Source organism: Lemur catta, chromosome 1 (assembly GCF_020740605.2).
Source record: "Lemur catta isolate mLemCat1 chromosome 1, mLemCat1.pri, whole genome shotgun sequence".
NCBI lineage: Eukaryota > Metazoa > Chordata > Mammalia > Primates > Lemuridae > Lemur > Lemur catta.
Genome location: NC_059128.1, coordinates 24,237,442 through 24,250,266, shown reverse-complemented (window position 1 = coordinate 24,250,266; position 12,825 = coordinate 24,237,442). Strand labels below are relative to the sequence as shown.

Sequence of the window (12,825 nt, the reverse complement as noted above, 5' to 3'; positions counted from 1 at the left end):
AGTCTATGTCTTAACAAGCCCTCCTGGTGCTTCTGATGCATGCTAAAGGTTGAGAACCACTGTTTTAGAAAGACATCTGTTTGTGATGTGTTTTTGTAAGGGAACACTTTGAGTAATTTCTTTAGTGGTAATATCTGCTGCTGTTCACCAGAATGCAGGTTTCATTGCCCCTCTTGGAGATTTCCACAGTGATTTAAGAGTTACAATTCTGGGTGTTAGTGGTCCATTAATCTGATACTTCATATGTGATGGGCATGTTCTGAGCAGCTTTGCTGGGATCCAGTGTACATTAAGAATGAATGCCTTGTGAACTCTTTAGATGTTCTTGTAATAATTTCCTTTATCTTTGCTATTTCAAAAGGGTGATGGGATGGCAGACATGGATTTATCTATCTTATTCTTTGTTGTCAGGGTAAAACTCTAGTGGAAACTGAGATGCTATCGTAGCCAATAGAAGTTTGAACTAAGAGTCTGAGTATGTGGGTCTAGTTGCCATTAATGAACAATATGGCCTTGGGCAAATGGTGTAACTTCTTGAAAAGCCTTAGAGAAGTAAATTATTTATTTCTGTGGTTAGTTTTTTCCTGGTAGCTTGGATTGCTAATAACAAGATGATTTTCTGTCCCATTAATGAGATACCAAGGAAAAAAAGAAGTATGGGCATGCATTCTTTATTCACCTATTATGAGAAATGCAGATGTATTAGTAGCAAAAAATCACTCAGGACAGTCAGTTTTGAATTGAAAAACATTTATGGGCTTTGAACCCCCAAGTTTATTTGTACCACTGAGGATGGGCCTGTGGGGAGAAAGTTTATTCTTGTAGTAAAGATCTCAGGCTTGGAGTTAGTCAGGCTTTGGGTTCAAATCCTGGCTTCATCATTTACTAAATTGAACTTGACTTCTCTGGGCTTTCGTTGCCTCATTTGTAAGTTGGAGTTAGTGTAGGGATTGGAAGAGATAACATTTACAGATTTTTAGCATGGATCCTGGTAGGTTTAAGGGCTTAGTAAGTGGTAGCTTTATTAGTTTTTACTATTAGAGCAGTTCGGTCTAACACAGTATGACATATTTGTAAAACTAGGTTGCTATCCTAGTTTTCGTCATAATTTGGATTAAGAAGAAGGACCGGAATAATTTTTTTGTACTTTGATTTATTTAAAAGTATAATGGAAACTATAGTCCTGGGAGTCATCCTCCCATTTGACTTATCTTAGGTGTGTTAAAATCCCAGCTTATGATACGATCTCTTTACTTTAGGAGATGATGAGCAGAGTGACTGGTTCTATGAAGGAGAATGTGTCCCAGGATTCACTGTCCCTAATCTTCTGCCCAAGTGGGCTCCTGATCATTGCTCTGAGGTAGAAAGAATGGATTCTGGACTGGATAAACTCTCAGATTCCACATTCCTTTTACCATCTCGGCCAGCTCAAAGAGGTGAGTTCTGAGAAGACGAAGAACTTCATGCTTTTTTGGTTCTCTTAGGGTAGAAGAATCATCCGATAGCAAACATATTCATGCTTCTAAGCATATATTAATTATCTGAATTTTGGAGCTAGTCCAGGAATTTTCTAGAAGATTAAAGAATGAGTCTTAAGGCTTGAGGTTTTTTCCATTCCTACCTGAATCAGTCCATGGAGACTCTGGGGACATATATTTAGCAGGACATTCAGCTTGCCATTGCCATTTGTGCCAGACTGGGAAGCCTAGCATCATGTCACAGCTGTTTATCCTGATGTGAAACTGATAGATTATTGAGTGCTCCATGGAAATCTGAAGTATTGGATCTTGGAAAAGAACAGATTTCAGTAAGAACATTCACATACAAGGTATAATGGCATTTTAAAAATCGATGATTTAAAAATAATTTCTTTAAATAATTTTTATTTATTTATTTATTTGAGAGAGAGAGAGTGTGTGTGAGAGAGATTCACTCTGTGACCCCAGGTAGAGTGCAGTGGCATCATCATAGTTCACTGCAACCTGAAACTCCTAAGTTCAAGTGATCATCCTGCCTCAGCCTCCTGAGTAGCTGGGACAGTTGGTGCACGCCACCAGGCCAGGCTGATTTTTTCTATTTTTGGTAGAGATGGAGTCTCGCTCTTGCTCAGTCTGATCTTAAACTCCTGACCTCAAGCGACCCTCCCACCTCTGCCTCCCAGAGTGCTAGGATTACAGGCATGAGCCACCACGCTGGCCTAAATGATTTTATTTTAATGACCGTATTATTACAGACAAATATTTGTCCTTTCCCTTTGCTTTTCCTTCAATTATGATGTAGCAAAGTGGGTAGAAAGAGCCTCGGACAGGGAGAAGGAAATAGGATGCTAATACTCCCTGACACTGACAACCTAGCTCTGTGGCTGTGACGAAGTCACTTCATTTCCTTGGGATGTCAGGGTCATCACTTAAGATACATGACATTGAACAAAATTGCTTCAGAGGTTTCTTTTAGCTCTATAAATTTATGATTCTAGAATTCCCAGTAACTAATAATCAACCATTTAATCAGTTATTAAGTATTGTCAAGCATCTCTTGGTGATCAGAATTACACTAGGAGCTGAAACTCTTATGTAAGGTTTTGTTACGGTGAATTTGAGTGGTTGAAAGGCCTTCTCAAAGCAGTTGGTTCTCAGTAAAGACTACTGGCTGGCTGAGGCACATTGTTTCATCGACCATTTCAATGAATATTTCTAAAAGTTCTTTATGGACCCCTTAAAATATACACAAGTAAGAATAGCAAGAGTAAACTTAAAATGACCTATAATCCCACATCCAGAGATGATATCATTAATAATATTTTGGTGTGGATTCTTCCATTTGTTCTTTCTATGTGTAGAACATACACAGTAGTTAGAAAAATGGGATTATATTAATATTATGCATGCTATTTTTCCCATTATTTCGTGGATTAGAATGTTTGTGAGATAAACTAGCATTTAATTTAAAGTTAGAAATTGTTAATACTACTTTACATTTATGTGGTATTTTCAGTGTATAAAGTTCCTTCCACATGTATTTCATTGTGTCTTCAAAACAGCCCTGTCAGGTAGGACTGAGTGAGTATTCCTCCTTTATAGATGAGAATGCCTAGGTCAAAGGTAAATGGCATGCCTAAGATCATGCTATTAGTAACAAAGATGTGGGAATAATAAATCCTTGGCAAACAGTCTTGTGATACTAGTTTAAAGTTAGTAAGATCGTGGGAGTAAGGCCTTCAGTGTACCAGAAACATGGTTGCTTGTGTATTTTCTGCATTCAGTAACTGAGGCTTTTATTCTATCTAGGGTACCATGCTCGCTTGAATCGTCTGCCTGGAGCGGCAGCTCGATGCCTCAGAAAGGGGCGAAGAAGGCTGGTTGGGAAGGTGATAGCTCTCATGGTTTACTAGGCTCAGCAGGAAGATAATATCCCTGTGGAATCTGTGTGTGCTATTAACAATCAAAGGTGCTATAGAACTCCCTGGAGTTAATGAAGCCAACTGGGATGTTTTGGGAGTTTACAAGAATGAACATTATGTAGGATATGAGTGGATGCACACATAAAAAATGAAACTTAATTCATTCAGAAGTTCTGACAAAGCAAACACTGTCATAACAGTGACTATAAACCTACAGGCCTGATCTCTGTCTCTTCTGCAACTTTTGATTAATTCTGTATTATTATCGTATAAGTTAAAATATTCTTGGCTTCTCTATGACTCCTCCTGAATTCATGAATGCATCTTTGTTCTTTCCTAACTTTGGTCTTTCATCCTAGAAATCATTTAAAAAAAAACAAAACCCAAAACTGGAAAAAAGAATCTGTTATCGAATTTCAGCAGCCCCTCTCTCACCATGAGGGAGGACTGTCCACTGCCTACTGTTTATTTAGTTCTTCCTTTGCCAGGGACTGTGCTAGACACTCAACTCATTTAATCCTTCAACCTTGTAAAAAAGTTATATTCCCCTTCAGCAGATGAGGAAAACTTAGTTTCAAAGAAGTTAAGTAATGTCTGATGTTACCCAGATGGGAGTGGCAGAATAGAGATTTGAACCCTTTTTAAATTTTTATGTATTTTGTTATTTTGTTTTATTTTTTACTCTATCTTTAAGATTGAGAACTAGGGTAATACAGGGGCTCATACCTGACCAGAGAAGATGGTGGTGGGCAAAGAGTAAGGAAGGGAGAGACATTGAGAGTATTAACTCAACAAGCATTTAGAATGCCTACTATGTGGCAGGCTCTATGCCAAGCCAGGTATATAGTGGTCAGAGCCATGGTCTGGCTACCCTTAAGGAGCTGCTATTTCATAGTCTAATCAGGGAACTGTTTTCTGAAGTTTTAGGCATGCAAAAGAAAAAAGGCTGTTTATTTCCAGATGAACTCAGATTCTTAGTTCTTTTTAAATTCAAATTCAGATCTCTAATTAGAAAAACATTTGGTCATTGGAAGACTAATATCTTGTTCCTTTTAAATCACTCATTTTACAGACAATAGAGTGCTTGCTTTTGCTGTTCTGGGAGCCTGTTCTTAACAGAACAACGATCAGGATAGGAGTACATGGGTAGAGGGAGGCAGGGGGTTGGGAGTGGGGAACAGAGAGATGGTTTTCTTTTTTTCTCTTTATTGGTTAGGCTTGACAGATAATGTTCTCCCTGCCACCTACCTTACATTCTTTCAGTTCTTATAAAATAAGAAGTACTCCTTGTAAGTCAGTTCATCTTGAAGGCTCCCTTTAGCTTGCCTAGAAGGGAACTGGGGCCTATTGGACATGCAGCTAATGATTTCAAATGAGTGGGATAATATTTACTTGTTTAATTCATCTTCATCACCTTAAAGGGATATTTATCATTTCTAGCAGAGGTCACTGCTCTGCCCCCCAGCTTCCCCCTCCCCCATCTCTCTTCTCTTTTTCTAAATTGTAATCATAAATAATGAGTTTCATTCACAGCTCCCTGCCAGCGAGCTGCTAATTACGCAAAGTACTGCTTGTAATTTACACAGTAATAAACTGTAAATTTAAACATTACGGCACTTTAAGTTAATAATTTTTCTGCTGTAACAAATAGCTCATTTTTCACCCATCTTTTCCCTTGGCCCCCCTACCATGTCTGTGTCTGTGACCAGAAGCCATAGCTGTAAGGGAGGCAGAATATGAAGAATGCAGCATGTGAAACCTTTTCATTTAGCTCCACTCCCACCCAGAATCTGACCTCAAATTAATTTTCCTATAGCCAGTTGTTCTGCTAAAACATGTAGCCTAATGTTTAGGCTAATCCATACACATAGGCAAATACAGGTAACACCATTTGTCTATACACAAATGTGTTTGAGGAACAGCCTTAGCGTTCTTAACCTTCATGCCCATGACTTGTGTTCTCTCATTTTAACACTGTAACTCTTAGCTGTATACATGTTGGTGTGCCTTCCCAGGTACTGTGATAGATATGCATTGTAAATATACTCGAGCTAAGTGAAGGGTTGAGTGCCTTCTGCTCTTGTCCAATTTTTTGGAGATGGTGGGTTTCTGAATTGCTTGTGGTGTTATGGGTAAGCTTTCACATTGCAATCTCAAGAACCCTAAATTTAAGAGTCAGTATATACAAACTTCTATTTTTACTTCAAGAGATGACATTTAAGGGACAAAATACAGAGCGACAACTTTTGAAGTCACAAAAGTCCTTTGACTTGTATATATTTAGTCAGCAGATACTTAGGTTTTATCAGAGAGGACTCGAGAAATGTCCCAGGATGAAGATTGTTTGGGCTATAATCACATAACTGTAGGGAGCTGGGTATGCTGACTTGTTAAAAATTGGCCACTGTTGGATTTTTTTTTTAAAACTATTTTTACTCTTATATACTTCAATAACTCCAGGAGGTAACAAACAAACAGCGTTTATAATTTTTTAGATCACTAGAGAAAAATAAGTGTAGGATAACATGAAATACTTTTAAGATAGATTCCTGTAAAAAGAAATACAATTGTTATTGCATTTTAAGATTCCCATTTGCCATGTGCCTTTGAGGTTGCCTTGGCTGGCATAGTTAGGGGAAGTGTGAGCTTGAGGACAGAATGTACTTTATATACTTGTTTCTGTGGTTGGCTGATACTCTTGTCTTTCTTGTATTTTTAGGAGACCAGCATAAGTGCTTTAGGTACTGAGAGGATAAGCCATATCATCAGCGACCCTCGGCAGAAAGAGTAAGTGCTTATATATTTACTGGCTGTCCTAGCTTGTTCCTTGGAGAAGGAGGCAGAGGGGAGTTTTATGAAGCAACCTAGAAATCAGGCTTCAGAGCTGAAAAAGGAGACCTTAAAGATTTGTGCTTTGTAACAATTAACATGGCCAACCCCCTAAGCCCATGACAGTGATTTTCTTTTCCTTTCTAGACTGGTTTTATTTTTTTGCTTTTTATATCTGTAGGTACTGTATTAGTAGCCTCCACTAAGGATGTTTTATATATATATATATATTTTTTTTTTTTTTTTTTTCCCGAGACAGAGTCTTGCTCTGTTGCCCGGGCTAGAGTGAGTGCCATGGCGTCAGCCTAGCTCACAGCAACCTCAAACTCCTGGGCTTAAGCGATTTCTCCTGCCTCAGCCTCCCGAGTAGCTGGGACTACAGGCATGCACCACCCATGCCCAGCTAATTTTTTTTTTCTATATATATTTTTAGCTGTCCATATAATTTCTTTCTATTTTTAGTAGAGATGGGGTCTCGCTTTTGCTCAGGCTGGTCTCGAACTCCTGACCTCGAGCAATCCTCCCGCCTCCGCCTCCCAGAGTGCTAGGATTACAGGCATGAGCCACCGTGCCCGGCCAGGGTGTTATATTTTAAATTCATTTTTTCTGTCTCTTGTTTTTGTTCAAAATGGGTGATTGCCTCTATTCTCCTGTATTCTCTTGTAATTTTTAGACCTCTTTATAGAGAAGTATCTTTTTGTCCTAATTACCGTGGTAAATGCAATGGAAAGCCTGTGTATGGCTACAGAGAATCATTCTGCCCCTTTTTGTGGCAGCCTCGTCCCCTAACGTGGTTGGTCTTTCATGTATCCTGTACACTTCATGGTCAGTACCCACTTACCATCCTATACGTATTCAGCCTGGTCGAATTTCTAATTTACAAAATAGGCGAGATGTGCGTGTGGTTTATTGCCTTCATTGAGTTGGGGGTCCTGTTGTCACTGTACAGCTGAAAGTGCATTGGTGTCACACTGGTTTATTTGGGTTTATTTCCAGCCTGTCCAGTCTTTTACATTCTGTTATGCGGTTTTTTCCTTTGAAGAGTTATTTCTCAGCAAAATAGTTCACATTTAATATCTTTCTCCATTTCTTTTCCCTTCGCATCTTTTTCCCATTTCCTTCTTTGTCTTCACTTCATTATTCCAACATCTTTTTATCTTCTCCTTCCATCTGTAATTTTCCTACCACTTCTTTTATTTTCTTTCCTGTTGTTCTCTCCCTCTCTTTAGTTTCTGGTTACCATCAGCTGGGAAAAGAGAACGGAATCAGGTAAGATCGCTTTTCTTTGTCATCTTTATTTTATCATTTGATTTCCTTTTCTTTAGAAAGAATAAAGCGTTGGCTTCTGATTTTCCTCACATTTCTGCTTGTGCGCATGAGGTAAGGTTCCCTCTTCCCTGTGTTATTCTGATTTCCTTCAAGAACTGTTTTCCAAGAATATTCGATACTCGTTCTTTTTTTAGGTTCTCCTGTGATCATCAATTTCTTACAACACATATCTATAGAATTATGTTTTCATTTTAGTTTTGAACTGTGCTGTAAGAAAGCAGCATGAATCTCATCTGCTTATGCTTTAGTTCACCATCAGAATTCTGTGCTGAGAAGTACTGCACTGAAGCCTAAACATCTGAAGCAGAGGAAGATAGAGCTACTTTTGGTGACGTGGGGTCAAGGCCTCTGAGCCTTGCCCTCTTAGTCTTTTTTCAGCTACCCCCTGAGGGGGCCCTTGGCATATTTAGGCCTTTGGGTAGGAGTCACAGTTTAAAAATACAGTGGCTACTGATATGTTCCTTTACGTTTGAAGCTTTTTGATTTTTTTTTTTTTGAGAATTGCTTTATTTTGGTGATTAGTTGTATAGTAGATGAAGATGATAGGTAAAAATTCTCAGGCTTCCTGTTGCTCAGTGTTTTGGTTTGTTTTTTGACTACTTGTTAGCTTATTGAGTTGATACACATTTGGACTTGAAACCTTCATTGTAATTTTGTCATTTCAAAATGAACTACAGCAGTGGAAGACATAAGTCATATATGTGTATGAGATGATTTTAGGTGGCATGTAGACACACAGTCTTTAAGTTGTGCATTATAATGTGTATTAGAAAATGTAGTCATTATGTAAAACTTGTTATTTCATGGAAACGTAGGACAAGGCTGAGTAAAAATAATTGATATAAAGAAAAATACTAAGTAAACAGTAGTGCAGATGATAAGGAAAGATAAGGAAAGGAAAGGATGATAAGGAAAAAGTCATGCAGGTGATATGTGAGAGACTGCAGTTTGGGGAATTCTAACCTAGGATACTAATCATGTTTGCATCACAGGATCTAAAGGCAGAAGGGGACTTGTGGTGATCACCTGGTCCAGATCTGTTCTTTTACAGATGATGAACTAGAAGTCCGTAAGATTCATACCCAAAATCCTGCAGCTGGTAGGTAGGACTGAGACTAGAACCTCTATAGATAGTTGCTTAACTTATGTTCTTTTTAAGTACTTTTGAAGTTACCATTCAAAGTTCTTCCAGTGTTTGTCTTCCAGTCTTCGTATATCAGAATGTATTACATTCTAAATTTTTGAGAGAGGACTATTTATTGTGGAAAAAGTCCAAAGAAAGCTAGCAAACTTGAAGTGAGATGCTTTTATATATAGTATTTCATTTGATCTTCACAACCATGCTTTGAAGTTCATAGATGTTTTATAGATGAGAAACTGAAATTAATTTATAACCTGAAAGCAATATTTCATTTAGCCCTCACAATAACCCTTTTAAATAGGTAAAACACTTAGTGATATATCCATTTTACAGATGAGGATAGTAGAGCTCAGAGATTATGACATTTTTTACACATAGCAACTCAGTGGTAGATTGGGACTAAAAGTTAAGATATTCTAATTCTTAGTCTAGTTCTTTTCCACTATACTGTGCTGCGGGTTTGTGCTTAACCCATTGTTCTTGGAAACATTTGCCAGGATAAGGAAATGAACAGGTAATTTCATGCTAATCTTCTTGGGAACAAGGACTGATCCACAGTTGATAATCAGTAGGTGTACATTCCTGTTGTGTCACTTGGAAAGTATTGTCTTTTGCCCTGTAAGCGATTATTGTGTATCTGAAGTTTTTGAAACATTGCTGTTTAATAAGGACCTGTCTTTTTGAGCTGTGCTAGGCCAGGTGTGGCTCATTCACAGGCACACTGTTAAACACATGCAACTTTATTGAATGGTGTCTGTTTTGTATGGCAAAGGAATTGGGCAATCAAGGGGGAAAAGTAAAATAGATTACCCTCTAGGATTAAGTCCGTTTCATACAAGCCGTACTGAAATAATCTTATTTATTCCTGCAGTTTAATCCCCTCTCTCCTCTCTACTCCCTGGATGTTCTTGCGGATGCTTCTCACCGGAGATGCTCACCAGCACACTGCTCTGCCAGGTAATTACCTTCTATGGCTGCTATGGACAGTGCCATATTCCTTTTTATATCACTTCACATTATAAAGTACGTTTGTGTGTAGTGTCCAGTTTGATCCTTATAACAATCTTTTGAGGTAAATAGACATTTTACAGATGTAGAAACTGAGGCAGAGTGGTGACATATCTTTCCTGTGATCACATGGCTTGTATGTGATTAAATCTCAACTTTGACCTAAGTCTTCTGGCTCATATTTCGTATTATTTCTGCTGCTAAAAGCCCCATCTTCAAAGAACATTGTCAATGTTCCTTGCCATGACATGCAAAAAACCCTGCACAATCTCATTTCTCCCTACATGTCCAGCTTCTTTTCGTATCGTTTTCCCCCTCTCTGAGGGAGAGATCCAGCTGTACCAGGGAGCTCCCTTTTGTTCTTCAAAAATAGCAGTTCTTTCCTGCCTTGGATGCTGTGCACTTGTTCCTGTTGCCTGGAAAACTGTCTTTGAGCTGCTGCTTGTCTCAACTCAGGTGCCACCTCCTTAGAGAGGAACACTCAGACCATCCTATCCAAAGGGGCCACCTCCAGCACTTTATGCTCATTATCTGTTTCCTTTATGAGGACTCTTGTCACAGTCTTATTAGCTTATTTTGGGTGGATTGTAGGGTTTTTTTTCTTCCCACTTTTTTCATAGTCTCTCTTACTAGAATGTAAGCATCAGACTACAAGGACCTTGTCTTGTTGCCTGATAAATCCCCGTCACCTGCCAATGGTTGGCACTTGCTAGGTATTCAGTATATATTTGTCAAATGAATGACTCCTATGCCTCTCAATATAAATTCTCTTAAGTTAGGTGACATGGGAAATAAATATAGTTTTAATGATAATATCCCCTAGCAAGGATGTTGTCACAAAGCAGCTGGTAGGCTGGACCAAAAAACTTTTATTATTTCTGATAGCACAAAGAATTTCTCTCCAAGGTTCTAAGGATTTTTTTTGTTACTCATAAGCTTTTAAGTGCATATGTTCCTAGATTTTGAGGCATAGGCTGCACAAAGAAGTTACTCTTTCATGAATACAGTTAGAACTTCTACTATGGACTTTGATATTAATAATAAACTCAGTACCATAACCTACTGCCAGATCTTTCTACTGGAAAAGAAGTGCTTCTGTGGGGAAAGTCTTTTGAAAAGAGAGACCATCATAGATGGTGTTCTTGAGAATGTGGAAAATTATGGAATGATATAAACTACTGCTGTAAAGCCTTTTCTTCAGTAGCATGCTATTTATTTGTCATTCATTCATTCATTCATTCAACATTTGCTGACTCCCTACTGGGTGCCAGGCTCTTTGTTTAGGTACTGCCCTCAAAGAGCGTACATTCTCATGAGTATGAAAATTGACAATTACAATAAAAGTTTGCATGTGAATGATACGAAGCACAGAGGAGGGGCTCCTAACCTAGGGGCTCGGGGAGCTTTTCTTAGAGGTGGTGACGCTCAAGCCATCTTGGAAGTCACAAGATTTTAATCCATAAGAAAGCAGTCCTCAGCTTTTTATCTTAATACCAAATAGAATGATGGCCGTGTATACCTCTGGGAAGACTGCATGAGTATCACCATATCATGCCAGATGCTAAAAGTGGACTACTTTGCCCTCTTCCCTTTACCTCTGCTACCTAGAGCTGTGCTATGCTGAGATCAGTATCTGTGCTTTTGTCAGGTTTTCTTTCCTTGAAAAGCTTCATCCTGTGGCTGGACTGGGTGTCAGCTTCTTGTTTCTTTGTGTATCTCATTATCCACATCATTATCTTCACTCACTTGCCTGACAGTGTTTGTACCTGGACTTGGAAATATAAGGAAGTCTCAACTGTGCTTCTGGTGCACTCAGCTCTAGGGAAATATTGGTTGTTGCTTGAGATCATTGCTAAAAGCAAAAGAGAGAGAGTGTGGACAATTATACATCATCCTTGTCCTTACGTTTAGACAACCCTCCCAGGGCAGTAGATACTAAGTGGGTTGCATGCATGAAGGTTCTTCGGGGTCAGTAGGGGCAGAAAAATTTTAAACTTACATTTATTTATTATCTTGTGCTTGAAATTTTCTTTTGGTTTTAAATTGTACATACATTAGTCTAGTAGCACATATTTCTATTTTATGTGTATGTATTATCATATAAATATATAGTGTTTCCTTGAGTTTTTTTACTCACACGGGTGCACAGTCAATAGAGTTTGGCAACCACTGCTCTGTGGGAAATGATCAGTGCAAGTGACCTCTATGCAGTGTTTGAAAATGGGAAGGGTGAAACACTGAGCTGTCAGGGCTACCTCTCCCTCCTCTGAAATCGTGGGTGCCCCTGTCCAGCAAGTGGTCAGTGGAGAAGGAGCCGTCTAGCTCCAGTGTGGTGGACTGATGAGATTGGATTCTTTTTGCAGCGGGCTTTGCCAAGAATGGACTATTTAGCAAAAGCCTGGCACCAAGGAGGGAATGTCAAGTAGTGGAGATAGGGAAGAAGCAGGTGAATGACTGAACTAAAAATTGTTTCGAATGGAAATTTTATCTCTTTCTTGTCCCATTTTATTTGTAGTAGGCAAAGATTTCTTTCAAAGCATCTGGGCAGCATTGGGAATTTCACACCCATCATTAGAACGATTTGTGTGTGTGTGTGGTGACTGTGTTATCATTAGTGGTATAATTTTATTTTGCAAAGAGAGAAGTGTTTCCTGTTTTATCACAGCTTTCCCCGAGGAGGGCTGGTGTATTAATTTGCTGTATTGCCTCCTGGCTGTTCCCAGGCTGTTTTTCCTCTTCATCATGGAATTTTTAATGGCCCTGCTGCCTCTTGGGAAGCATGTGAGGAAGAGTTCCTCAGGGAGCGCTTCCCTTTTTTCACATGCCTATAATTACTCTCCTTTAAGAGCACAAAGAGTTTGATAATCATGCCTGAACTATGAAGGCTCCCTCCTGTCAGGTTACTGAGCTGAGGCTGCTGCCTGCCTGGACATTGCCGATTCTGCTCTCCCAAGCACTCAACTACTGCACGAGAGCCAGGGCTTTTCACCCGTTTCCTCACTGCTACAGCCATATATAGCTCTGGTTCTCAGAATAGCCTGAGGGCCCTGGGGGTGACGAGTGACCTCTAGGTACTCTCTTGTTTAGTTTTTCACTGCTATAACCAAATAAATAATTG

At 39.0% G+C, this 12,825-nt stretch overlaps 1 protein-coding gene across 2 annotated transcripts in view; it reads left to right on the top strand.

Annotated features, from left to right (window-relative positions):
• GPATCH2L (G-patch domain containing 2 like) overlaps positions 1-12,825 on the top strand; it is a 55,255-nt gene that overhangs the window by 21,173 nt on the left and 21,257 nt on the right. Inside the window, exons 4-8 of one of the 2 annotated variants that reach the window (XM_045563284.1) lie at positions 1,260-1,436; positions 3,288-3,367; positions 6,120-6,187; positions 7,555-7,609; positions 9,571-9,656. In XM_045563284.1, coding sequence (XP_045419240.1) covers positions 1,260-1,436; positions 3,288-3,367; positions 6,120-6,187; positions 7,555-7,609; positions 9,571-9,656 — 466 coding nt within the window. Of the gene's footprint in view, positions 1-1,259; positions 1,437-3,287; positions 3,368-6,119; positions 6,188-7,458; positions 7,499-7,554; positions 7,610-9,570; positions 9,657-12,825 lie in introns of both variants that reach the window. The other variant, XM_045563294.1, reaches the window with a different exon arrangement.